This window comes from Motacilla alba, chromosome 13 (genome assembly GCF_015832195.1).
Source record: "Motacilla alba alba isolate MOTALB_02 chromosome 13, Motacilla_alba_V1.0_pri, whole genome shotgun sequence".
NCBI lineage: Eukaryota > Metazoa > Chordata > Aves > Passeriformes > Motacillidae > Motacilla > Motacilla alba.
In genome coordinates this window covers 9,156,666-9,183,407 of record NC_052028.1, presented here as the reverse complement: position 1 = coordinate 9,183,407, position 26,742 = coordinate 9,156,666, and the positions used below count along the sequence as shown (strand labels likewise).

Here is a 26,742-nt window from a genome sequence, read left to right as displayed (position 1 = left end):
ATTTTTCATTTTTTCCTCCCTTAATTAGAGATACTCAAGTGTAAGTTAATTTTGGAGAGAACATAATATATTCTGACAATACTCTCTACTTGTTTTTATGAAGTCAAAAGCATTAAAAAAAGAAAAAAGTAAAGCTTTAAAAGATAACAAATGCCAAAGACACCACATGTATGCAGCTGTTCTAGTACAGGCATCTGTCAAGCAGACATCACCCAATAAACCCACATAAACAGTTTCATTCTCTTTTATAGTTGAGGAATGGGATTACATGAGGGCAGTTCAAATAAATCACGAGGGGAAATAAAATAGCATACTTGTAGCATTCATTGGGCCAGATGCTCAGCTACAGCCAACTTATGGAAAGCACAACTTGGGTTCTGTTCAGAGGTAGCCTGGAGTTCAGTCTGGTAGGGCCAGCAGGAGAAAAGGGAAAGGAGAGTTAGGGATTGAACATGAACTCATCCTTGAGAAGGGATTTCATTCTGAGGTCTGACTTTGATCTGAACTGACACTGGTTTGGCTAAAATCCCAAACTGCCTTTTCACGAGAATTTAACTCAGACCCATTGATCAGTGACTCAGGCTTCTGTTTCTTGCAGCCCACACATGGCCGTCAGGCCAGCACCTTTCTGCTGATTTTTCTGCGCTCTCGTTTCTTTTGGGAGAGGTGTCCTGAGCAGTGGATTGTTATCAGCTTGCCTGGCACTGTGCCTTCCTTTCACCAGGCCACTCTTCTTTCATGTGCCCTGGTGTGACCACTCTGCCAGAACACTTGGATGTTGTGTGACTTCAGAGGCCCCTGAGAACAGTTCAGAATCAGTGTATGTTTGATGCTGCTCTGCATGACAGTTCAGGAGCAAAGTTCCTGGAAGATCTCTGCACTGTATGCCAGGATGCAGCACTCAAAAGTAACCTGCAAGTGCCCAGCTGTGGAAGCTGCTCACTCCTAAGCAGCTCCTGTGTCAAAACTGCTCTCGGTTGATTTGCTTTGGAACAGTACAAGCTTTGCTCACAATGCTTTTTCTTTTTTTATTTTTTTTTCTTCAACAATAGAAGGGAAAAAATCAGACATTTTCAAAAAAGAAAAAATAAGCTATTTCATGCCATCATTTTTTAAATACCACAAACATTATCTTCAAGACAGCACGTATAATATCACATTACAGGCAGGACTGACATAGAATTGCTCTCTGCGAATGTTTTTTGATGAGGCAATGTGCAGCAATGAGCCATGACACAGGCACTTGCCCTTCACATTTGGTGTGTTGCAGCACAAAATAAGAGGGAGATTACAACAGCATTTTACTACCAGTGCAGTGCTTCAGTGAGCAAGTGCTGAGAAATGTTCACCTGTTAGTGCCAGAGGTGGATTTAGCTCAACTTCCTTGAACTGCTTAAGAAATGCTGAGAAACTCATCCATCTGTGTAATCTGTGAATTATTTGTAGTATTAATAGTACACACTTTATATCAGGGAGTATTAACTACCAGGTATCTGTAAGTGCACGTCAGGGAACCAGGTGATGTTCAACAGGCTCTTTCAGGTTCTTTTTGGGTGCTATTCCTAAGAGAGTGGTCATGTCCCATCACCTTCAGACTGACTGTGGAGTGCACATCACTGAGGCTCGGAGAGGGCTCAGAATTTGGCAGGGTAAAGCCATGGTCTGGGTGAGTAGCAGTACTTCAGGAGTAACACACAGCAACAACGTTCAGGCCATTTTCCAAACAGTTACCAGGTGTAATTCCAGAAGTTTGCCATGATCTATAAAATTCAGATCATAAAGTTCAGGTAGCTTTGTTCATACCATTCTACTTGTGCTTGACATGTTTTAAGAATAGATGAATCTTTCAGACAAGGATTCCTAGACAGAAATGTGAAGAAAGGTTGTCAGGTTAGGTCCTGTAAAATCCTGTGCTTAGTTACCATTAGTAGTGGTAAGACTTGGTACTTTGGGTCTTTCCATGTTTCATATTCTATCTCAAGTTCTCTGTCTCTTTTTACTTTTCTTGAACAGTTGCTTTGCTTCCAGGACAGGTTTAATTTTGCAGCTCCAACACATACACTGCTTTCCAGAACACAGCAGGCTCTTGGTTTACTTACCTGTTAAATGAGAATAATTGACCCATCAGGTATCATGAGGCTCAACCTAGCAGTGCATGTAGACTCTGTATTCATATTTTAGGAATGGTTTTCTTCTGTTTGAGCATTTTAAGTCTTGCCTTAAATCAACAAGCTTCTAATTCACACTGTAAACACTGGCTTTGTAGCTTTGAGGTGTTGGAGAAAAGCTGGAGCCTTCCCTGGGAGGTTAAACCATCAAAAGTTGGTTCAGCGAGTCTTGATTTTCTATTTTTTTTCCCTCTCCTTCTAGAAATGGCTTCCCAAAGCAAACAGCTGCTCAGCTGATCCTGAAAGCCATCTCCAGCTATTTTGTGTCTACAATGTCCTCTTCAATCAAGACGGTGTACTTCGTGCTCTTCGACAGCGAGAGTATAGGGATATACGTGCAGGAAATGGCCAAACTAGATGCCAACTAAGCCTAGAAAGCTACAGTACCAGCCCCCTCCTCCACCCATCAGCATCCCCAAATTCTTAAATCATTGTGAGGCAGAGCATCTCTTATTTTAAATTTTGCTCATCTAGGGAGATAAAGGTGGGGGTTTTGTTGTTTTGTTTTGGATTTTTTATTTGTTTTGTTTTTCCTCTCTAAACTGTTTTATGTTGGCACTGATAGTTGGCATTACTGCTGTTAATGCACTGTTTTACCAGGCATTGTCTGAATTAGTGTAATCTAGAAGATTTTATAGTTTTATTTTAATGAAGTATGGATTGAAGCAGGAAGCTGTTAGGAGTATGTAGTCTTTTACTTGTGAAAGAAACAAGCCAACCCTATTTTGTAACTGTGTTGTGGTGCTTTATCAATACATCAAGTGGCGTTCCTTTCATTTTTTAAAAGAACAGATGCTATAAACCTAATTTGTGTTTGTTTATTGTCTTAATGATTCTGGAAGAAAAAAAATACAGAAACCCTGTCGTCCTTAATTATATTTACAATTTTGAAACTGTGTGAATTGATTTAGTAAAATGTTTGAACTGTTGCTCTTGGTGTACTTGGATTGCTTTTCCCTTTAAGCCTTTATTTTTTAAGTTCTGAAAAGTTAGCTCTGAGAGGGATGAGAGCAGATCAGAATCAGTGACCTGGAAGCTTGTTTGGATATGCTGGGCATCTTCCCTGTGCTGGCTGCGAGTGTGCTCAGTGCCACCCACAGCTGGGATTTCTCCAGAGTGTTCACCCTTCCCAGTTGTTGCTTCAGATCCTCCCGTTCAGAATCTGCCCTAATTGCCTAGTCAGTTTGGGAGGTTGAAGCCTTTTAGATCAAGCAAGGCCTGAGATTTTTTGAACTCTTTCCAGTCATCTAATACTGGCCTGTTTGAAGCTACTTTGTATTTTTTCCAAATATTTATGAGCCCTGTTTGTAGTGGTGGCCCTGTCCTTTGCACAGCTGAAATCCATACCAACATAGACTTTATGGAAGCCACTTGGGTTTGTACTTTGAGAAAAAGAAGTTACACTGTTAAAGCTATTGCATGTGGATGCTGCTCTGAGGGAGGCAGCTCTTCCTTTGAAGTTTTTACTGATTGCTAGGTAGGAGGCATACGTTTTCCATCTCTGTTGAAAACTTCATTTGCTGATGAAAGAGTATTTCACATCCAGTCTGGATTAGTCCAGAGCAACAAGCAGACCAAAGCTGACTTTTCAGTAAGTTCAGGAATACCAAATATTAAAAATGTGTAGCTTGAATTCCTGCAAAAGTTTGGAGTGTTTTCTGTAAGTCAAAATACTTGGAGCCTTCAAGTGTAGAGGAGCAATGGCACCAATAGCAGGAGGCAAAATTTAAAATATTAAAGTTATTCTAAATATATACCCAAAGTTAAAAGGAACAAAGAGTAAATTATTTTTGTGCTTCAAATGCATAAAGTGTTTGACCAGAATATGAGCTCAAACTTTAAAATTTTTAATGGCCAAAATGCATTTTGTTCATTTCTTAGACAGCAGCTTAAGGGACAGTAAATGAAATAAGGTGCAGTACTTCAGGCTTTTAATTGTGAAGCATCTGCTACTGCAGTTGGATCGATCCTTGGAGTTCAGCTGAACTTGCACTTTCCCCAAGTTTCACTAGATGTCACTGAAAGAATTGAAAAAGATCAAAAAACTCTCATGAGCAGCTAACTTGGAGTGAAATGGGCCTTGATTTTTTCAGTACAGGAGGGGATTTTTAACACAGGAGTGCACACATCACACTGAGGATTCAGATCACAGAATCCTGATCTGTTAGCAGTGTAGAATTTACTATACTGTATTAAATCTCACTATTTTAAACTCTGAAAGTTTTAAAGTCAACTGAAGTGTTTATCCAGTTTATTTTCTAGGTGGTTGAAATTACCATCTCCAGTGGCATTTAACAGATCTCACTCACACTGCACCAGGCTGGGAGGGCCAACTTTTGTCTTCCAACTAGAAAATCCTAAAGCAAACTGAATTGTAATTCAAATCACATGGACTTGCTTCTTCTGGCCTCACATGTCAGCTCCTTTATTTAGCTGTGGGCTCCATAAGAAGCTTGGCTGACTTCATTGAGATCACCTGTGATGTGCCATTTTGTTTGCTGGGATTATGATGCTTTTGTAAGGAAAAAGCAAAACCAGAATAATTTACAGTGCTGGAGCTGGTCTCATGTGGGGCATTGCCATCATCTCTCTCTCTATACAAACACCAGAGCATCCTCTAACTCCTCCAACAGCCCAGAGCCATCTGTGTTCACCCACATCTCCCACAGCCTTAGGAGTGCTGCTCCAAGGTCCCAAAATCCAGCAGGCTCTGTCAGGGGAGCCAGAGATCCCAGAACAGGCCTGACCTCAGGCAGCCTGAGTAGATTATGGCACCTATTCAAGAACCTAAAAAGTAACATATCAGGTTACATTCATAACAAGGAAAACAAGAGGAGAAATTCCTGCTAACATGTGCACTGGGGCCAGGACATTGCTTTGGGAATCTCTGTGGCATTTTGTGTGTTGGAGCTAAACATGCAAGCTTCACTTGCCAAAAAAACCCCCCAAAAAAAAAAAAAAAAAAAAAAATCACACTTTGGGAAGACCACACATGGAAAAATGTCAGTGAGGTGCTTTTACAGCTTCTTACTCTTACTGTCTTTTACCTGAACACAGCAGTGAAAATAGACATTCTCTACCTTTTCAGTACTTTCAAAGTAAAAAAAAAAGTTTAAAGCATTTTGTGGCCAATAGGATTTTCAATTCACGTCAGTAGAAGTCAGGTGGCTGAGCAAGGATGACCCTGACAGGAGGCACAGACTTTGCCTGTCCTGATCCCTGTTGCACCCTGGAGATCCCACTGCTCCCTATTTTCAGACAACCAGGCAAAGAATAGGAGGGACTGCCTTGCTTCCATGTGCTTGACTCAGAGATTACAGGTCTGACACTACATTTTATCATCAGCATTTAAACTTACAGCACAGTAGAAAACAATTGTTCTAATTGTTTAACGAATGATGGATTTAAAAAAATTAATTTTAGATTAATAACTCAAGCCCTCATAACCATAATAATGGAGAAGCAGTGTGCAGCAGGGTAAACAAATGCACCAATGGGACATCAAAAATGTACAAGATTTCATCACAACTGGGAAATGCAATTCAAGGGTCCATTGGGAGCAGTATCAACATAATCATGAGGATAATATGGAAATTCAAAAAGATACTTGTTAATAGCTAGATAGAAGAGTAATCCTTCAGCCACCAAGAGTACTAAGGAAGAGTCACTGAAGTGACTGTAGTTTTGTAAAAATGTGAGAAAGACTGGAGTCATTAGGTGTTAGCAAAGCACCTTTAGAAATGCTTTTTTCAGTAAGAAGGTGAATCAGGAACCTTTCTGTTTGTATAAACTCTAAAAACCAGAGTAGAATCAGAGTCCTAGGATGGGACTAAAGTCCTAAGAGGGACATTAAAGATCATCTCAGGGACATTCCACTACAACCGGTTGCTGAGCCCAACCTGGCTTAAATATCTCCAGAGAATTCAGTAAAAGCACTCCAAAAGGGAAAACAACAACACACTGAAAAGACATCAGAACCATACTCAGGCTGAAACAACCAGAGAGGCAAAAGTCAACGGAAAAATAAGGCTCCAGCTTTCCACCATTCATTAGCACCAAGTTTTTGTGAGCTCCCTTCCCCTTGATCCTAGCTAAAATTGGGGTTTCTAGCCTGGAAACAGCATTGACAGGAGCTGCAGGTGCTGGTACTTGAAGAGGGCTGTAGCCTGTGCTAACCAGTCACACACTCTGCTCCGTGCTGGTTTTACAGAGGACGGTAATACCTCAAGTTGTAACTGCAACTGGGAAGGAGCAGCATAATTGATAGGCCTGAAGAGTGCAGGTAAGTAGCAGGATTGTATTTATATCCCTGGCATGAAACCCAAAGGGAACCAGGCTATTGCACACTGGCTAAAGTGCTTGAAAATTGCCACCGATCTCTTTTTGTGTCAAGTTCTTCAGAGATTTAGTTTGCTCCTCCATAGAATCCCACTTAATGCCTCCACAATTCATGTTTAACCATTATCACTAGCAACCTGCTCATAAATGCTTCTTCCTTGTTAGATTCCACAACCAGGAATCAAGGGGAGATGATACTGCTGTTGCCTAATACAAGGGAAGGAGCGACGATGTTTCACAGCGCAGCCCATAAAATCCCAACTCTTCCCCACTTTTTCACCAGCCTGGTTAACGGAAGAAATTTGATATTTTTGTACCTTGAAATGACTAACCTTCTTAGGCTTAGGAGAATAAATTAAAGTTGAGTCAAAGTATGCCTCAGCTGCAGCAATGGGCAGATTGATTTGCTTTCCATCTGGGAGATTAAATTCCACTGCCAAAAAAATGGCACCAGCATAATTAGCTGTCAGTCAAGTTGCAAAGAGACAGACTATGTGGGATAATTGAAAGCCCTGCAGCTTCTCATTACATACTACAGTAGCCCTATTTGCAAATTTCCACCTTGAGGAGGTTCTCCCAATGTGGTCAGGATTGTACTCCTTCCTCCTGGCACATTCTTGTGAAGTGAAACAGGAGTGTTGTGCAGGGATGGATTAATTTTAAGTAACTCGCTTAACCTAAGTTGGTTATAATATATTTGTCAACAGCCCCTGACAGCTCCACTAGACTTTAATTGCAAACAAATCCAAACAGCTAGAAGGAAATGGTGTATCTTCCACTCTGGGTACGCCCAGGAGACACCTCTACAGGCATAAAAATCACCTCCCTCCCTTTGCCTTTCTTTTTCCATTGTGCACTGTCCCTCCCGCAGGAATCCTCCTATTCAGCGAATTGTAATTCATAATGCACCCATCAGTATGCAATATTACAAACATGCACCTTTCATAAAATAATGAACTCTCTTTTTCCTCCCCCATTTCCCGAAGCTTGAGCATGCTTCAGCGATTGCTGACTGCACAGGAAGGTTTAGAATCATAGAGGAGAATCACAGAATGGTTTGTGTTGGAAGGGACCTGGAAGATCACCTGGTTCCACTCCCCTGCCCTGTGCAGGGACACCTTTCACTAGACCAGGCTGTTCAGAGCCCCATCCAGCCTGGCCCTGAGAAACAAGTGGCTCTGATGATCAGCCCAAGCCTTACTGAAGGGTGCTTAGTAATCTTGGTGATGAGGCAGGAGGCAAAAAGGGTTCCAAGAGTAAAATATGTTACAGCTATCACCCTAAAACTATCGGGAATATGTAATCCAGATTTTCCCTCTGACTAGAATGGGAGTCAGCACTGCCTGCACTCTTCTTTTAGGGTGAGATGTAATTTCTGTCCCTCTCCCCCAACAGACTAAGGAGAATTGGGTCCATCAGACTCACCAAGCTCCCAGTTTTAATCAAGGCACAGCTCCCAGCAGCTCCTGATGAGTGCCCTGGCCATCCTTCCCTTCCCAGGGGAGGAGGCAGCCGTGCCCCGCCTCGCAGCTGGGCGTTACCTGATCACATCTGCAATAATGGGGTTTATAGCAGTGTCCCGAGGTGGGAGGGATGGGGGAGGTTTCGGGGGCTTCATCTGCTTTTGGCGGCTTCGAAGTTCTCCAAGGCAGAAGAGTTTCTGGTTCCCACAGAAGAGGGAGCCAGTGTCACACCTCCCGCATGGATGCAACCCTCCGAGCTAATAAAGCCCGGACTAATACACTAATAACTCTTCTTAAACCAGAGCTTTCATTATAAATGTAATTTATGTTCACCTTTAAGAGCACCACAAACCGGAGCCCTCTCGCAGGCACAGATTTGCCTCTCGCCTCCCTGCAGCACTTCCTAACCCTGGGAGCAATGAGCCTTCCTCACTGGAGCGAGCTGGGAGCCGAACTGGGAACAGAGCAGGTGGTTCCTGAAATGAGTGAAGCCAAAGTAATGAGTTTGCCGCTGTGATGTGGGAGAAGACTGGATTGGCACGACAGAGCAAGAGAGAAACTGCAGAGAACAGTGTGAAACTATTCCTGATTATTCAGGCTCCATCAGAAATATAAACACGCCAATCTGCTCCTGTGTCTAGAGGGAGCAAGTCAGGATTTAGCACACAGACAGGTCTCACACTGGCTTATCCTCATGTATGCTAGGAATGGGAAAATTGCCCCTCTTGTCTGTGCACAATGCCCCTTTATGATTTATTAGACGGTCCTCTTTTTTTGCCTCAATTACTCACTTCAAAAGAGGGTGGAAATGGGACATTCCTAGCCCTAATACTAAATGCATGTAGTCAATAAAAAAGAAAAAACACTGAAAAATGTTTAAAGGGAGGGTGCTTAAGTTATTGCAGCCCTTGGGAGCATTAATGTATGTGCCAACAAGTTACTGTATGTGGCTTTAACATGCTTATTTATTCTGCTGTGCAATAAAACTCTCTCTTAAATAGTGCCAAAACCTGTTTGCCATGGCAACCCCTCATCACACATGTGTTCCAGTAGTACTTACAAGCACCTTCTTAAAGAGAAATACACAGCAGGATGAATGTCTTGTGACCTTCAGGGCATTTTACAAAGTTTTAAGCACCCAAGTAAATATTGCTTTGGACTGAAATATTTATTCCAGGTATTTTTTTTTCTTTTTGAGCAACATTAAGCAGTGAAGCAAAGCTTGTTCCTTGCTCACTTCTCTCCAAGTGGAGCTCTAATGACTTGGACAAAGCACAGAGCCTGGTTTTTACCTGGCAGGGCTCAGGTGTTGCCAGTTGGCTGGGGAAGCACGGCAGGGATCAGCTGATCTTCTACAGTTTCAAGTGCACTGCAGCTGTTCCTGGTGTAATTAGTCATCCTTTGTACTGTCACAAGAAAATAGATGTTTTCCCTCCTCCCACCCACACAAATGTTTGCTCAGTGTAGCCACTGGCCTGGGATCCAAGCATGCACATGTCCATAATAAAGCCACTATCACTGGTGTTACACTTCCAGTCCTGCAAGTACCCAGGAAGGGATCCTGGTTTCTTTTACCACTGTTTAATTTACTGCTGTGCCTTAACACAACTGGCAAGACCAGCTCATTTCCCACATCACTGGATACATCCAGGGGCCACTGCAGGAAGCTGCAGGGAGCAGTCTGGGTTTTGCTGCTGAGCCATCCTCCCACGGCAGGACGCTGCCCTGTTCCCTGTCCAGCCAGCACCTCTCAGCTGCAGGCAGCACCCAACAGAGGAGGTTCCTCAGCCCTTCCAGATACAAATTCCCAGTGACTCAACAAGCAAAACCTGATTGATGGGGGTCTTTTTTAATCATCATTGGATGTTTGTCCTGTTGTGCACAAGCAGGACCAGTGGAAGGAGCAAGCCAGGCAGGTTCTGCCCAGAGAGTGGGGCTGCCCCCAGGAAGGCTTAATTGCCAGGAGTTACCCTCTGCCCCTCCCTCCTCACCTGCTTCTCTTTGTGGGGTTCCCACTCCTTTTCTTTCTTTTTTCATTTAGAGGAACATTATTTAATATTTCCCAAACCCATCACAGGACTGTAGAGGATGATGAAACACCTTTATTCCCCAGGTCTGGAGAGGGCAGGGCTGGCTCACTGAGCATCAGAAATGGCTGGTGGGGCCCCCTGAGGAGCCCCTCCCCAACAGCTGCAAGGATCCTAAATAACAGCACACCCTGAAAAGCCCCCACAGCCCCCAAGAAGGATTCCCAGTGCCCTCCATCCTGAAGGTGGTACTGCCCAGATGTGAGCTAATGCTTGGGGCATCCCTGAGGGCATGTTCACTTCACTGAATTCTGCTAATAAGATTGTTAGGGTGGAAAAGAAGAGATACTTTAGTCCTCTGGCATCATATAGAACCACAGAATATTATAAGTTTGCAAAAAAAAGTAAGATGATTGAGTCCAACTGTTAACCTAACACTGCCAAGCCCACCACTAAACATGAATTTTTGCACAATAAAGTTCTTTACAGAAAGAAATCCATTAATATTATCAACCTCCCCTGTGCCATGCACTTTCCTCAGAGCTGACAAACCTTGCCCACCTAAATTCCCTGTCCCAGGCCCTGCTGCAGACTGTGGAGGGAAAGGGCTGGTCCCAGTAAGGCACAGGAACATTACCAGATATGGCTGCACAGACATTCCTTCTTGTAGCCAGCTCCAGGGAAATGCTCCCTCCAACACCCAGGAAAGAAATCCTAGAAAGCACCAGAAAACAGTTGTTTTAAAAATAAATAGATGTATATAAAGCAAAAAAAGAAAACAGTGTATTCTTAATGCTCCATTATTAACGGTGCTCAGGAAGGGATTTTCTGCTTTACTGGAGCATGTAACAGGCTTAAATAAGAATCTCTACCAGAATATAATTTTGTAATTATGCAGATAATATTTTGTTCCTGTAATGACAATGTGAACACTCACAAGCTACATTACTTACACATTTCTCTTCATAGCAGGGATGTCTCTCAGGTTGCACTCCCATGAAGACCACAAGCGTGTCACCCTGACAAACCACAAATCATTTAAGACTCCAGGCATTTAATAGTGTTGTCCTGTTGGTTTTAGTGAGGCTTTCAGCTACTGGCTCCTGGCAGGATTCCTGAAGCAGTTGTGCCAGGCAGAAAGCCGATTTCCCAGCCCTGTGTTATTAATTAACCACTTCAGCACCAACTCAGGTGCATCCTTTAATGCTCAGTGAAGCCTGTAGGGAGCCCACCATCCTGAGGGCTGTTTGGAAATGCCTCAGTTTTACTCTTTATCTCCCAAAACAACAATACCACACCTAGAAAGAAATAAATCATAGAATGGTTTGGGTTGGAAAGGACCTTAAAGACATCCCATTCCAGAGCCTGCCATGAAACCCCTTCAACCAGCCCAGGTTGCTCCAATCCCTGCCCAACCTGGCCTTGAGCACTTCCAGGGATGGTGCAGCCACAGCTTCTCTGGGGTCCCTGTGCCAGGGCCTCACCACCTTCATGCTGAAGAAATACCCTCTTTTTTTCTTCCTTATTTTCTCAGTGACTAACACAGAATATAAACACAGCACTTGCACGCCTGCAGCTGTGACAGGACATAACTCAAAAATTCCAAATGTACAGAAATGAAGTCTAACAGCTCTGTACAGTAAGTGATTCCTTCTGGTAAACTGTGACCCACTTCTGTGCTATCACAGCAAATATGTGTTTTACTGCTCTGGCAGAGGGATCGATCCCTTCCACAGTAAGTGTTTAAACAGACACATGCTTTGCTAGAGAACTGGTTTTGGACCAACTCCATGGGAATTCAAATTTGTGCTGAAATGTCTAATTATGAACACTTCTGTCATGTCTTACAGCTTCCTAAATCCCAACTGGAAAATATATTTATTTTATACTGGTGTCATCAGTTTAGACAAACAAAGTTCCATTTATTGAGCTGCAATTCAGCAGCGCATTCGCAAAATTCAGAAAAGATGTTAATGTGTGATTCCTCCAAAAGGCAGGCACAGAAAACACACACTGATCTACTTGTGCATGTGTTTATAATTATTTTTGTACATTACTGTGTCCAAATAGTTGTTAGAAAAAATTCCAGGCTAGTGTGGATATGTTTAGTTTTACCCCAGTGTCCATAAATGCATAAGAAATCTCTGCTGCCTAGAGACTTCTGAAAGCCTCCTTCTAGCTGGAATCAAATATCAGGAATGATACCTATGACTGCATCCCCCTTGCCTGTCCCATTATAACTTGGAGGCATTGCAATATTTTGTGTCATTACATAGTGCTGGAGGCATGAAAAGTCTCCAGGCTGATTAGCATCCTAGAATTTCTCACACAAGCACCTAATCCGTTGGAAAGGACTGCTGGGTCTCAGCTGATCACTCATTTGTCTCATTGAAACACTATGAGTCCATTTTAAGAGCTTTTTTATAGACTCGTATAAAGGAGAAAGTGAACTTTTTAACATGTTTGCACTTCACTAAGTCAATACACATAAAAAGAAGTACAACTGGGGTTCCTACATGGATATACAGCCCAGAAGTGCTAAGCTGGTAAAGAGATACAGCTACTAGCTAGGGAAGAGATTAACTTTATTTATTTCCTTTCCTTCAAATTGCTGACTTCTTCCTAGAGATACAAGGGACATCCAGGAATGTGACAGCAGGATGAGTCAGATCCCAGACTCCCCAGACAGATGTTTTACCCAGCACATTTATATGTGATTTTTTTTTCCCTTAAATAATTTTCTTGGAATAGTCTGTGTTACTCTGTGAGTTGTTTGGCTGTTGCTTTTCTGTCCTTTGAATGTCAAATCCAAAAGCAGAGCAGGATTCCCAGAGCAGTGTCATTCCTGTCTCTACAGAACCTTACAAACAGCTCCACACACACAATCCCTGTCCCAACAAGCTTCCCTGGGAGCACTTTGCCCAGTTACCTGACAGGAGGGTCAGGGAGCAGCAGTGAGGATCAAGGGTCTGTTTCTCCCACGTGAAAAACTGGTGCACTTGTCCATCCTGCTGCCTAAATATCTAACAAGGGTTTATAAAGCCTGGTGGGGTGTTTGACCATCCCAATTCACCGAGAGCATCTCCTTTTCTCCCCAGCATCCCTGCTTGTTGTCCAGATTGTCCCCACACCAATAGGAAGGTCTGAGTCCTATGAGAGAGAAGAAAATCAAGTTCTCTGCAATGGGAGTGTTGGAGGCACTTTCCCCCCTCTCTGATGCCTGTGAGATGCCAAGAGAAAGACTTAGAGGAAGCGAGACAAAGAATCTCAGCAGCTGCAAGATGCAGCAAACAAAAGAGACATGTTTTTTAAATAGAAGCCATCAGTACCAATGCAGTTGTCTACTGTGCTTTGCCCAAGTGAATTTTTATTAAGCTCTGTAAAAGCTTCCAAATCTGAAACTTGAAAAATGTTTTTTTCTGTTTAAAATGAAATTTAAAGTGGCAAGTTTTATTAAAAACTAATGTTAAAGCAAGAGCATAGCCAAGAGAATCACTGAGATGAATAATGTTATCAATTATCATTTAAACATCTACATCTTCAACAGTCATCCAAAACCTGTCAGAAGGAAGACAATCAGGATCTCCCAGCCAGATGGCTGAAACAGCACCAGCCAGCCTTTCCCATGGCTAACTGCCTCCTTCACGGTCTAACTTCCAAAACGTTCACATCTCTGACAAAGTCGAAAGAAAAATGCTTGATCCAAAATTAGTGACACTGGTGTAGCACCATTGACTGCTCAGTTGCAAGGACCTGGGTGGCATTCAGGAAAGTACCAGAAGAAAGTATGAAAAAGAAGAAAAGAAACTAAGCAAACAGAATTCAGAAAGTCCAGTTATATTCAGAAAAGAAGAACCCTCACATCAGCAACACAATCGAAGTGAAAGTTGCAAGTTGGCTTGGATGGTGTTTTAGTTAAAGCTTTTCCAGGCTGGGGGTGGGGTTCTTTTGTTTTCTTGAAAAGTGCACACATTACCCCAAGCCCTCTGAAGGGTGGTGAAAGCCACAAAATTCCCAGCCATTGCCCAGCATTATCTTTTCCTAAAAATATTGTTCTAGGCTGTTATTTGACCAAAAAGTTGAGAACATTTAAACCAGAGTGAACCACAGGCTAGAGACAATGCTTATTAGAAACAGCCTCAAATTATATATATATATTTGTATACTGTGATCTTGAAGTTATATAACAATAATTCTTCTTGGAAGATAATCTTCCTGGAAACAAGGGCAGAAATTTCTGCTGCCCTCTCCTTTCTGGCACTACATTGAGAAATACCCTGGCAATTCATGGTTTATTACCATGAAATGAAAGTTTAGGGGAAGAGATCTGTCAGGGCAAGCAGACCTGTAGCTGCTGGATGAAGATAAATACATACAACAGAGGAAAAAGTGTTCACAGCTGAGTCTAAAACCTGAGGGAATCCAACTCTTTGCCCAGCTCCACAGGTTTAGTACAAGTAACTTATTGTAATAGCCATAACTGTATCAAGGGCATAACTGCTGCTTAAAATAACCCAGAGAAGCAGGCATTCATGCTTGGATAATCTGGAGCTCCATGATGGCAGCACTTCCATTTATAAGGCAGGGATGTAAACCAAGGGGACCCACCAAAGCCACGGCTGGGCTCTGCCAGCAGCACTCGAGATTTCCGGTCCCAGGCCAGTTTGCTGTGCCGGATTAGGGATGAGCAGGGCTGGGCCCCAGGAGCTGGATGACAGACATAGTGAGAGCAACCCTAGCACAGCCCCCAGTGCCCCCAGAGCGTGTTGGAGCACACCAGCATCAGCTGTCAGATGGAAAAGGGGGGTGAGAGCACTGGCATGCAGAGCATTTTCTCCAAGTCTACACCAAGCTACAGTCTTGTGGGGAAATCTTGATTTATGTCTCTATACAGTCCATAATCAACCTCATGACCCAGGAATTAAGGGGATCTTGAAATAATTGCAAGCTTCTTATATAACTAGGGAATTAGTTTTTCATTCCCACCCTCCAACAAAAGAATTTTTGACTCTTCTGCTTCTACATGATCCCACACCCTTCCCAACAGCAGGCTGATTAACTTTTGATCCCAAAAGGATGCAAAGAACAAAAGGACATCAAGGTCTTTGGGTGCATGAATGCAGGACAGCAAGCCATACGCAAGCAGTGTTTGGGTTTTCTACTGTTCCCCTGACTCCCAAAATTCTCTGAAAGACCTGGTGGAGCTCATGTTATGATGGGCAATTTGACAACAATCTGAAGCATGTCCTATCCAAAATACAGTCTGTGACACAAGTGGTCTAGGCAGCAAGTACAATGTTTGCCCATATGCTATGATTCTGTGAACATGTGGAGTAGTATAAAATGAGATTTTGAAATGCTTTGGAGTTTAACTTCATTACCTCACTCAGTGCCTCATTAACTGGGTCTAATTTTAATCAGCCAACAGTCCTCATTGAGCAGAGCTGTCTTCCAAGGGCTAGTGGGAACAACATCACTGCCCCATCACATTTATTCAAGGCACAGCATTCCTGGAGTGCTTGTCATTCCCCAGGCTTTGTTTCAGAAACCAGGGCAGTATGATTTTACTCAGCTCTGGTGAGCATGGAGGTTCGTTTCATCATACTTCTCACAACAGGACTGTGGGAGATCCCAGTTTCTAAGCAAGATCACCATGACTGCTCCCATCTCACAAAAAGGTGGGAAGAGAAAGACATCCCAGAGATTTTGGGGCAAAATACCCAGGGCCTTTCAGTATTGGGACTGTTGATTGAAAGGTCTCTAATTTTTATGAGCTCTAAGAGGTAATTTTTTCAAGCAGCTCCTTACTTTTTTACTCCTTTATTAAGACAACTTATTTCCTTTTAATTAAGAAGCCAGTGGTCTTCTGAGAGATAAACAAAAGGGAGGGAGACCCCCAGCCAAGTGAACAGGATCCACTCTCTGATATGCAGTTTGTGCATGGTTAATGGATGTTGGGCATTAATATTTCTTACCCTTTTGTCTGTGTTCTCTGTAATAGAAACCCCTGTCTAGACTGAGTGGCTACTACAAGTAATCCCAGTAATATCCAATAAAATCACTCTGAAATGTGATAGCTATAGTTATCAAGGAGCACCAGGATTAACTTGATTGATTGAACAATGGACTTCTGGTTTTTAACATGATCTATATGCGTCCCAAAAAAAATTCAAAAATATACATGAGGTTGTAAAACCTTCAATGCTGGGCAACTTATCATAGTCTGTAAGTGTACTGACACACCCTGAAAGGAGAGGGATTAGGGCTGCTCCAAAATTAAAGGGAAAATGGCAATGGTCATAAAGAAATACTTTCACTTAACCAACTTCTGCAAGGACAGGACACATCACCCTCTCACTGACAGCCAGCAAACAAAAACATAGATACTCAATCTTTGCCTGAAAATCCTCTGCTAAAATACTGCAAAAGTCTTCCTTTGCGACCCAGGTCCAACCACGAGACCCACCTGTTTTTCCTAGAGTGGCCACTGAAATATCTCAATAAATACATCTTTCATTGAACAAAGAGAATTAGGCTCTTCCAAGTGGTACAAGAGCACATGGAATGCATTTGCTGAATTTCCGTAAGTAGCACAATACCTAAGCCCAGGTGTGGAGCATCATCCATTTCTGTGAGCCCACAATGGCTTTCCTGCTGGCCTAGGTCTGCAGCTGTGCATCCAACACCTCTGCTTTGAGCTTGGTTGGTTTATGGTGGGGATGTCTGATCTTTCTGGAGACTGAATCACATCAGTGGATAATTAATTAGTCAGAGGTGCCTTTAACCAAAACTCCTGCTCTCACTTCCAGCTCTGCTCAAAGTCCTCTTTTTGAGTTTGTTCAAAACCTTGAGTTCTTTGCATGGGCTGGTATGAGTCTGGAAAGGAAAAAAACATTCAATAACTAAATGCTTGCTTAAGTTGGAGATGAATTAGTCTCAAACTAGAAAAGTATCAACCCTTAGGAAAGTTGCTCAATGAACTAGTTTAAGCTAAGGAATCCCCACCCAAAAAACTGCATTTTATTTCCAGAGTTCATAATCAGTTCCCAGGAAATTGAAAGGAAACTGTCCTGAGTTTGCACCAGTACACAGCTGTAGAAAGGCAGCAGTATTGACACCAGGAATTTTGGTGAGGCACAGTCTCTTGGAATAGGTTCTGAATGACCTGGCAGCAAGATGGGGTTTTTTGCTCATCTGTGGTACACCAAAAACCAACATGTCTGCAAAGGAATAGAAAGCTACTAACCTTAACAAATTCTTCTGATGTTCAGGTTATTTCTGCACCAGATGTGCAATGGCACAAAACATTCAGGCACTGTCTCACACTGCAGCAAAAAAGCAAGCTTCCTTCCCCAGTTCCTCTGCCTCCCCTTTTATAATGCACCTGTGGATCACATTTCCCTTGCTTCCTGCATTAAAATGGCAGAACAGGGGGGTCAGGTTTGTTTGAAAAAACAATTAAAGGAGCTCTCCCTATACTGCCAGTTGTTAAGTAGCTCAGCCTTACTCACCTGGGACTGGTCTGCTGCAGCAGGGCTGCTTGTTCCCTTTGTTCCTGCAAGTAATCCAATTTAAGCAGGGAAGGAAAGGGAATTCCAACCAAAAGTCATTCATTCACTAATATTTTTTTTTTCAAGTGGAAACATTCTTATTGCTGCAAGCTGGGTCTGTACCCACTGCCCAACTTTGCTCAAATTCCAACCAAATCCAACATTTAAAATGAGCAAAAGGTGAATACTTGCAATCACTTCCATCCACCAGCCACTGTGGAGCTCTGACAGTTTCCTAGAGAAGGATGTGGTCCATGTCTAGCAAAACATGGTTAAAGAGCTCCCTTTGCTGACCTGACATTGAACCTTTCCCTGAGCTGTTCCCAGTGCAGGAAAATATTTATTTTATTACAGCCCTGCAGAACTCATCCCAGTCCAGGCACTCAGATTAAGACCAAATGTGTTGAGCTTGCATTAGGTGAAGTTACGATATCTGCATTTGGGATTTTATCTTTTTTGTAGGTGCTGGTGGTGCTGAAAGGGCACAAAATCAAAGAATTGCAATAATAGCAGTGTTCATGGCAGTATGTGGGTTCTGTTGGGGACTTCATAAAGGGGATAGCCCTATCCTGTGTCAAATCTTGTTTTCAAAGTCTTATGTGACACAAGTCTCCCTGAATCCTAAGAAATTCCTTTTACAAGGACATTCACGAGGCTCTCCTGACTGGCTGAGCAGCATCAGCCTCCGAGTCTCAGCTCCCTGCACACCACAGACATCTCCAGAGCAGCTCAGCAGCACCACCAGCCTCCCCAGCACCAGGAGGGAGATGGAGGAGGGAACCTCTCCCCGGCCAAAAGGGAAAGGTGTCGAGGTGGGGAGAGCTCACAGGGCACACATGTCTCTAGGCATAACCCACATCTGATCCTGGGAATCCTGCAGCCTGAGAGAAGAGACCCTCTGACCTGCACTGAGACCCAGCTCAGAGGGGTACATGCAGGCACCAATGAACCATGCTCATTTATTTCTGATTTTCACTGCATCAACAGCTATTTCAAATAGCAATGAGAGGACTGAAATCTCCTGGGGTTAGACATTGATGAAACCATTAAGGAGTTTTCTCACTAAAATTTCTAAGTAATCCATGTTCTCATAGTAACAGAAAAATCCCTGTTTAAAATATAGTTGCAAATATCCTGTTTCTTTTTATTGCTGAGTTGATATATCAGGCCTGGGGTATGAGATATATGATATTTCCATTACAACCATAATGTCTCCTTGGGACCTATATGGTGTCACTGTGTATTACCAGACTTCAAGAGTGATCCTGAATACAAGGATTTTATTTACTAAAATATCACATATACCAGTTCCTGATCCTTCTATTGTAATATGAACAAAATGAAAACTAATGAGAAATAAATGCTAATTCCAACATTTTAACGCCCAAGTGTAAATTTCCACCTTTAGAAAACATGGTAGGGAAAAAGAGAGGGGTGAAAAAAGTGTGAAATCATAAGTTCTTTTATCTGATCACAAGAGAAATGCCAAATTAATAGCATGAGGGTTTATTAGTGTCTCTGGGCTTGTTTCTGAGACTGTGTGAAAGGAGCCTTTATAAAGGAGGCTTTATTCGAAGACACCCCCCAGTTCTCACACAATTTTCCAAAAGTGTAACAATAGATCACTAGTAAGAAACAGAGATCTGCCACAGTATTATCTGTCCATCTATTTGAAAGCAGCTTGAGAGGCAAGGAAGGGTGGTGAGGTGCAGATGTTATCAATTAGCCAAAGAAGTTAACAAAACAGCTTCAAACCACAGCAGTTGTTCCAGCTGAGAAGGCTGAGGTTTGAAGGGGGTATTGAGCTGTTGCTGTGTGCTCTCTGCTTTTCTATGTGCTGATAGGATACCAGTCAGAGCACAGCTGTGAAATCCCAGGTTTGGGAACCAGATCCTCACTTCAAATCCGAGGGGCAGCAGACAGGGCTTGTATTGCAAAGGATGCACAGTCCCAAGGTAAAAATCACAGCAGGCCTTGTAAAATGGTTATTGATGAACAAAGTGAGAGGGAGACAAAAATAAACCCATTTCTGTCATAGCAAAAGCAGCAGTGACATGAAAGTTATGTAAATTGCTATTAAAAATAATTCCTTCAAATCATGACACATAGGCAAATATGTGGATAAGGGTGACCAAGTCTAGAATTAAATAGAAAATGTGCTTGTTTTAAGCCCTAAAATGCCACCAGGTGAGATGCAATTGCACAAAGTCCCAGATATTTGCAAACACTGCTTCGTCTTGGGGCCATGCTGAACCCTCGGCACCATTTACTGATCACCTGCTAGAACATCCAAACTCTGGCAGAAGGAAAATCAGGGATTTGTATTTCCTACTGACAAAAAAGAACAGATGTCCAGAGCACAGGAGAGCCAAGGAACCTTCCTTCCTGAGGGCAGAACTCCCAGCGGGTCTCTCAGTGGGTTATTTAGTGCAGCTTTGGCCATCCCAGCAGGCCCATCAGCTCCCAGCGAACGTGGAGCTGAAATCCAGCCTGAGGATGCTCCCAGGTGACTGCACTGGCAGCACCCAAAGGCACTGCCGGTTCCAGAGCAGCCTGAGGACACTGCAGGCTAGAAGGGCAGTGTTTAAAGCCTGTTGGAACAGGCAGTGGTGCTTCCTGTGGAGCCTCCATGGCCTGAGCAGAAGCTGCTCATCACCTCTGCAGGTAACATTCATCCAGACTGCGCTTCTGACTTCTGCCAAAGTCAAAACGGAGTCTAACAAACAAGTAAGCTCAAGATAAATACAGCTTGCCTGCAAAGTCACGATGTCTTGATTGTGACAAGCCTCCTGGGGCTGTCCCTGGCCCAAAATCTTGGGTGGGAGACAAACACCTGGTGGTGTTCAGCCGACAAGGCTCCGTGGTGACAAGACCACAGTGCAGAGCTAACCAGGGATGGAGAACCAGGGTTACATGGTTGGAAGCAATAGGAGGCCAGAGCAACCAAGGGCAGCTGAGTAATTGATCTTACAACAGTTAATTAAAAAATCAGTGTGATTCAGAAGAGTGCAGCCAGAGGTTTAGAGGTTTATAAGGCAGTGTGCTGTGGAGGGCGTGTGTTGGCATGGTTTAAAAGAAATAACAGCAAGAAATACAACATTCTCAAACCCTGAAGTGACAAGAGAGAAACACTAAAAAGTTGCTGTACCTGCAGTTTGTCAGTGAGCTCTACAAAGACTTTGTTTCCCTGCCTTGGAGCACAGAGCCATCCCTTTGTTTCCAAGAGTCCTGCAGGACACGGCCACTGGCCCAGAGCTGCCGCCACCCTGGGGTGTTGCTGGGGCTGCATCTGCCTTGTCAGAGTCAAAACTGCCTTCACTGAGCTCACTGGCAAGGGGTTGCACCAGCAGACAAGCAATCTGAATGAGGTCTGAGTCACACAGCCGTGGCATCTGGTGCACAACACCTTGCAGCAAAAAGGGCTGGGAGAGGCCTCCTGGGTCACCCAGCCTTGTCTCCTGCTATCGCAGGCACCGTGTTGTATAATCCCCTTCATAAACAGCAGCAGCTGTGGGAGAAAGGCTGGAATGGCTGAGGATGCTGAAAGTGAGGTGTTACAGGGTCCTGAGTCAGGGGGATTGGGAGTATGTGAGGAATGTGGCTATGTGCTGCTCAGAAGAGCAACATAATATTTTATTAATGAAGCTGGAAAGTCAGACATCCAGGGAAACACCCAAACCTTAATTATGCCAGAAAGGCATCAGGGTAATGCAGTACTTACTTTCTACTTCTGGCCTTGAGTTCAGAGAATTGTTTTCTTCTGTTTCAACATTTGGTTGAGTGCAACATGCCAGCAGGAGAGAAAAAAAAAAACTGGTTTCCATTCCTGGGTCTGGTTTAAATCATGAGAGAAGGAGACTTCTAATGAGGCTGATTCATATAATGATGTATTTTACAAGCTATTCTTAGCAGATTCACTGCAATATGTCATTCTTTATGTACCATGAGAGATATATGAGCACACGAGCTTACGAAGGGTGGGGAAGTCTCTGAATAACTGGCCAGTTTTGCACCTCATGTGCTGGAGAAGGGGAAGTTCACACAGACTATTGCTTCCAAACCCTCCAGACCTCAGGTCAGCTGTGAACTCCACTCCAATAAACCCCAACATTACAAGACTCGTGTCTTAAAACTTATTTCCAAGGAAGTGTCTCATTTTATTGCAACACGAATAGGAGACTCTAAGGTAATATTTACTTTGGTTTACATTTCATAAAAAAAGAAAACTGTAATTTCATGGAGGCTCTAACAGAAATTCCTCTTTCCATCCAAGTGGAAGAAATCATGTTCAGGACCTTTCCCCAAGGGCTCAAGGAAAGCAATTAACATGGCAACTCCCACTTTGCTTTATTTGTGAGTTACCCTTGCAGGAGGACAAGGCTGGAATTGAGACAAACTATAAGTGGACTAACAGGCCAAAGCCCGTGACATTAAGGGGTAGGCAAAGTTGCTGAGAGGATAATCCCAAAGATGCAGCTCTTCAGCTGATGAAAATCAGAAGAGCAAATAATCACTGAGGGAGTCTCACCTAGACAGAAGGTAATTGCAGGGGCTGTCAGCACAAGTGGTTACTCCAGTTCTGCCTGTCACCCCTGCCACTGCTGACCTTCCCAGCACTGCGATTGAAGATGCTAGAGGAGGGGCTGAGGCCCTTTTAGTGAACTGAAAGGATGAGCAGGAGGCCTGTCCAGACCAGCAGAGGGAAGAGAAAAGACACGTGCAGCAAGCCCTGAGCACGGGGGAAGCAGAGCTGCTGCTGACGCAGGAGCTGCTGGAGCACAGGTGACCCCAGGAGCTCTCCACACTGAGCCTGAAGGAGCTCTGGCCAGGTGGGACAGTGCCACTGCCACAGCCACAGCCACACCAGTGCCCAGCCTGGGAGCCAAGGATGCTCAGACTGGTGAGTGGCTCTGGCTGGGTTCTCCAGGCAGCCCCGGGTGCTGCTCGAGGGGCCCTGCTCCAGCCTTCCCTCCGCACTGATGGAGCAGCCTGAGCTCTGGCACGGGGAGCTGGCTCTGTCCCCTGGCTGGGCTGCCATGGACCTCCTCCTTCTGGCCCGAGGGGCCACCAGAGAGTGATCCAGGCTGCTGCCAGCTCCGTCTGCCGGGGAGCAAGGGACCAGATCAGAGCTGCTCTCTGCTGCTCGCCTGCAGACCGGCCCTCCTGGATTTCCTAAGGGCGCGCTGCCCTCTCTTACTAATTTTCTTAATTTTTTGTGGCCTCATCGATGACTTAGTCATAACACCAGAGCAAGCCACCAGCTGCTGCCTATTCCCACGGTATAACCTGCCCCTTCACTGTCTTTCCTTAAATGTAATACGTGGTACATTTGTGTCTGGTACTTTCTCTTGTTTCTGCAATTGAAATTTTATCCGTTCATGGAGTGCCCGAAATTCTGCAGAGACACTTGGCCTGAATACTCATTTCATTGCTGAAAGCCAATACTGCTTTACCAGATGCAGTAAAATTGTGAGAATCTAAAGTTCACTTTTCTTCTTTAACTGCTCCAGATGAAAGAAGTCCACTCCACACAGCTGAATGCCTCTCATGTGTGCTGGCACATGAGCTTTAAAGGTGTTCTGGTAGTTTTCAGTCCTCTGTGCTGCTGGAGTGCTTTTGTCCAGATCCTCAGCTGGAGGAGATGGATGCAGCTATGCTGCAGCCAGCAGAGCTATGCTGATTTATACCCCCAGGCATATTTTTTAATGTGTAGATATCCTTAGAAAGTAATCACCAGGCTCCCTCAAGCTGATTCCTCATGACTTGCAACTGCAGTTTCAAAGCAGTGCCATTCCTGAAGCCTGGGTACCCCTCCCACACTGCGTAGGAATCTGTCCAAGGCAGGAGGGAATCTGGAGCCACACGAGTGGCAAATTCACAGCATCTACACAAAGTATCCTTCATCCTTAGACATGCTTGACTGTATAATTATTGCATTGACTTGCACAATTTCAAACAACATTTCATGACACAAAAACCTCCAGACCAAGTTGTCAAATTATTTGCATTACAATAATTTAAAAAATACAAAATCTGTCATTTCTTCACCTCAGGGAAATGAAAGCAGAACGAGCCAAAGCTTTAGCACTGGACACTGTGTCTGTACCCCACATCTTTAGATTCTCTTTCAATATCATTTCTGCCATGTGAGTTAGACCAGTGCAGACCAGTTCTCTCCTGCATTTGCAGCAGTCAAACACCCTGTTGAGATGTTGGGCTCTGTTTAGTGTACAGAGCTCACAGCCCTGAGTTACAGGGCTATCTCCATCCAGCAGCACAGCCCCTCTGTTCTCTGCCGACCTTGCAGGTTTGTCACCATTTGAAAACAATTATTTTCCCCTGACTTGGCATTTTTGGCTCCTACCCAACTCCTTGCGGGCACTTTGGGATTTATAGTTGGAGCTCCTCAAAGGAACAGTTATCTTGAAAGCTGAAATTATATCCAAAAGGTTAAAACATATCTTTCAGCTGAGTGTGGTTTTTCCTGCCAGAATTGCTTCACATGGATCTAGCAATTCATTTTCCTGCAAGGTAAGGGTTGCAGGAATACCTAAGGGAAGATTGGGCTGAATGTCTCTTACCACCAGGGATTTGACAATAGCAGAACAATTTACTTCCCTTCTGAGATGATTTACATAGCAGAAAAACGTCTATCAGATCTTCTGACTGAATCATTTTGTGTGAAGAAATAATGTAAAATAAAGTAATTTAGCTGGTAAGTAAAGGTAATAAACATTTATAATGCTCACAAGAGGAGAGAGGAAGATCCAAGAATTATGACAGACCCACCAGGTACCACTGAAGGCTTTAGCTCCCAGAGAGGGAGACAGTGAAACACAGAGACCCCAACCCTGGCAGCCTGTCCTCCACCATGCACCGTGAGGCTGCTTTGCCAATGGGAACACAGGGAATGGGAGCTCAGCACAAAAATACCTGAGCTGTACCTGTCCTCCAGACTGAAACCAGGATCTTGACATTCTTGCATGCTGTATGGTGTTAAAAATGATTGTCTGTAGTCCAGTGGACATCTGTACCCAACTTTCCTGGCTAGTGTTTAGCTGCAGGGAAGCCCAAGCAAGCTGCTCATTTTGAATAGGGGGAACTGTTTGTGTAGCAAAAGTGAGATTCCAGCCTTGAGATTGGTGCCACTTCCCTAGCCAAATCTTTCCATGCCTTGGTTTCAAAGGTTACTATTTGATAGATAAAAATAGAAATAAAATTACGTCAGTGTTTCTCTTGCAGTCACCTCTTACTCAGAGCGGTCAAGACATCTTTGAATCATTCCTCACAAACACACTAGCAACAAAAACAATAACAAAAACTGAAAAAAAAAAATAAATCCATGTTTCTGGTGTACAAAACTTCTTTCCTGGGGCAAGGCCTCTAGCATCTCATGCTGTTCTTGGTTTTTATAGCTGTGGAAGGAAAGATGTTAAGCTTAAGCTTTGGAATTTGTGCTTTGATCACTAGTTATGTCATGCAGTAGGACGTGCCAAGTGGAACTTTCTACAGTCTTCTTAGAAACACCCTTGCATAGATCCCAGAAAGACCTGGACCTCAGCCTGGCACATTTCAGACTTGCTGATTTCTGAAGTTAAAAAATAAAAAGAAGCAACGCTGCTAGCAGCACTTTTGGATGTTTTTGATCCCCAGCCTTGTCATGTAGCTTGTTCACGGTGCAGTCAGCTGGATGGCCTTGGTCAGGACTCCCAGGAAGGCTCCTCCTCACATTTCTGCCCCCTATTATGACCCACTCATTTAACAGGAGATAAATATTTCAGTCATCCTCCAAGTCTGGTTTCTGCAGTTGCAATATCTTCCTGAAGTGTTGGCTTTCACCTGCTTGTTAATAAAACATGCAGGTGACTGTGGTAAAAGGAAGTGAACCCACGCACCTTTCACTGCCAGTGAAATGTCAGCTATTTTGGTAATGACTTTAGCACAAACAGATGAACTGAATGTTTGCTGTGATTTGGGTCAGTGTGACAGTGAGGGTCCTGCATGGTCTGGAATGGAAATGGTAGTTGACCAAAGAGGGTAACAGGAAATAGAGTAAATGAAATAAATTACTATCCACACTGAGTTTAAAAAGGATTTTCAAGGCTCTGCCATTGGGTGAGTTTATTAATTTTCAATTAAATTAGCCTTTTCTCTCTCCATTAACAAAAATATAACATCCTTGTAACTGTTACAGAAAAAAAGCATATTTCAAGCTCACCTTTAAATAGGTATTTAACAATCTATATTCTATTATAACAGGTGGCCACGAGGAGGAAAGCTGAGGCTACTGAACCATAACCTTCATGCTGCTCTACAGCTGTCAGGGGAACATGATCTGGAAAATACTCACTTAGGAAAATTGACTAGAGACAGGGGCTGATATGAGTCAACACCTCTGCCTTCTGCAGGGCACTCAGACTTACCCAAGCAGATATTTCAGATGGAGTTGAGCCTGCCTGTTTTACAAAAAGATCATCCTACTCATATTTGGCCATACTTCATCCTGGGGAATTATTGCTATCATTCCTTCCTCTGGAATTCCAAAGAAGGAATGATAATTGATGTTAATAATTTATTTAATAATTTATTATAATTTATTGGTTATTTGTCCATACATCAATGCCTGAATGATCTCCCTGGAAAGCATTCCTCACAGGGAGTGCCATCCTGCCAGGACCCTGTTTTGACCTATGCCAGTGCTACCTGCATAAACTGATCCTATGGAAGTGTCTGCAGTTCCCTGGAAATCCTTTGCCATCTGAGAGACTGTCATGAAGAACTGTTAGTAAATTCTGTTTATAAGTGGTTAAATCTGTTTCCTTAAAGAAAAGTGAGACCACAAGCAGGCTAAGAGGGTCAGAGGAAAATTCCTAACCCTGGAATCCAATGCACTTTAGAATAAAATACGATAAATTTGCTTAGTGAGTGACAGCAGCACTTGGTAGGAATGCAGTTGTAGCCCATCATTTATCAGAGCTTCATCTCTTTATCAGACAGATTTCTTTGCAGAGCTTGGCTGCATCATCATTTGAAAAGCTCCCATAAAAATGCAAAGTTTGTTCTTACCTGCCTTTGCCCTCCATGCAGTCCCTTGGTTTGCAGTGCATTCCAGACACTCCTGCCCCTTGCAGACCAGAGCTCCATTAGCACAAGGTTTTGGTGATACTCAGATTGCTTTCGACACCCAGAGTGCTTA

General features: G+C 43.5%; 1 protein-coding gene and 1 long non-coding RNA gene across 10 annotated transcripts in view; one reads left to right on the top strand and one right to left on the bottom strand.

Annotated features, from left to right (window-relative positions):
* Positions 1-3,097, top strand: part of LOC119706375 (core histone macro-H2A.1) — a 43,001-nt gene extending 39,904 nt beyond the window's left edge. For all 8 annotated transcript variants that reach the window (XR_005258515.1, XR_005258514.1, XM_038149991.1 and 5 more), the window contains one exon: positions 2,371-3,097. Coding sequence is in view for 6 of the 8 variants with exons in the window: in XM_038149991.1 (XP_038005919.1) it covers positions 2,371-2,536 (166 nt within the window). In the remaining 2 variants the exon portion in view is untranslated. The remainder of the gene's footprint in view (positions 1-2,370) is intronic.
* Positions 1,467-26,725, bottom strand: LOC119706376. Of its 2 annotated transcripts, none has more exons than XR_005258516.1 (3): positions 26,613-26,725; positions 10,634-10,710; positions 1,467-1,860 (listed from the first exon to the last, which is right to left on the bottom strand). It is a non-coding gene; the product is annotated as an uncharacterized LOC119706376 (long non-coding RNA). The 2 variants fall into 2 exon arrangements; XR_005258517.1 differs by lacking the exon at positions 1,467-1,860 and adding an exon at positions 3,229-4,186.
* Between the last annotated feature and the right edge of the window lie 17 nt (positions 26,726-26,742).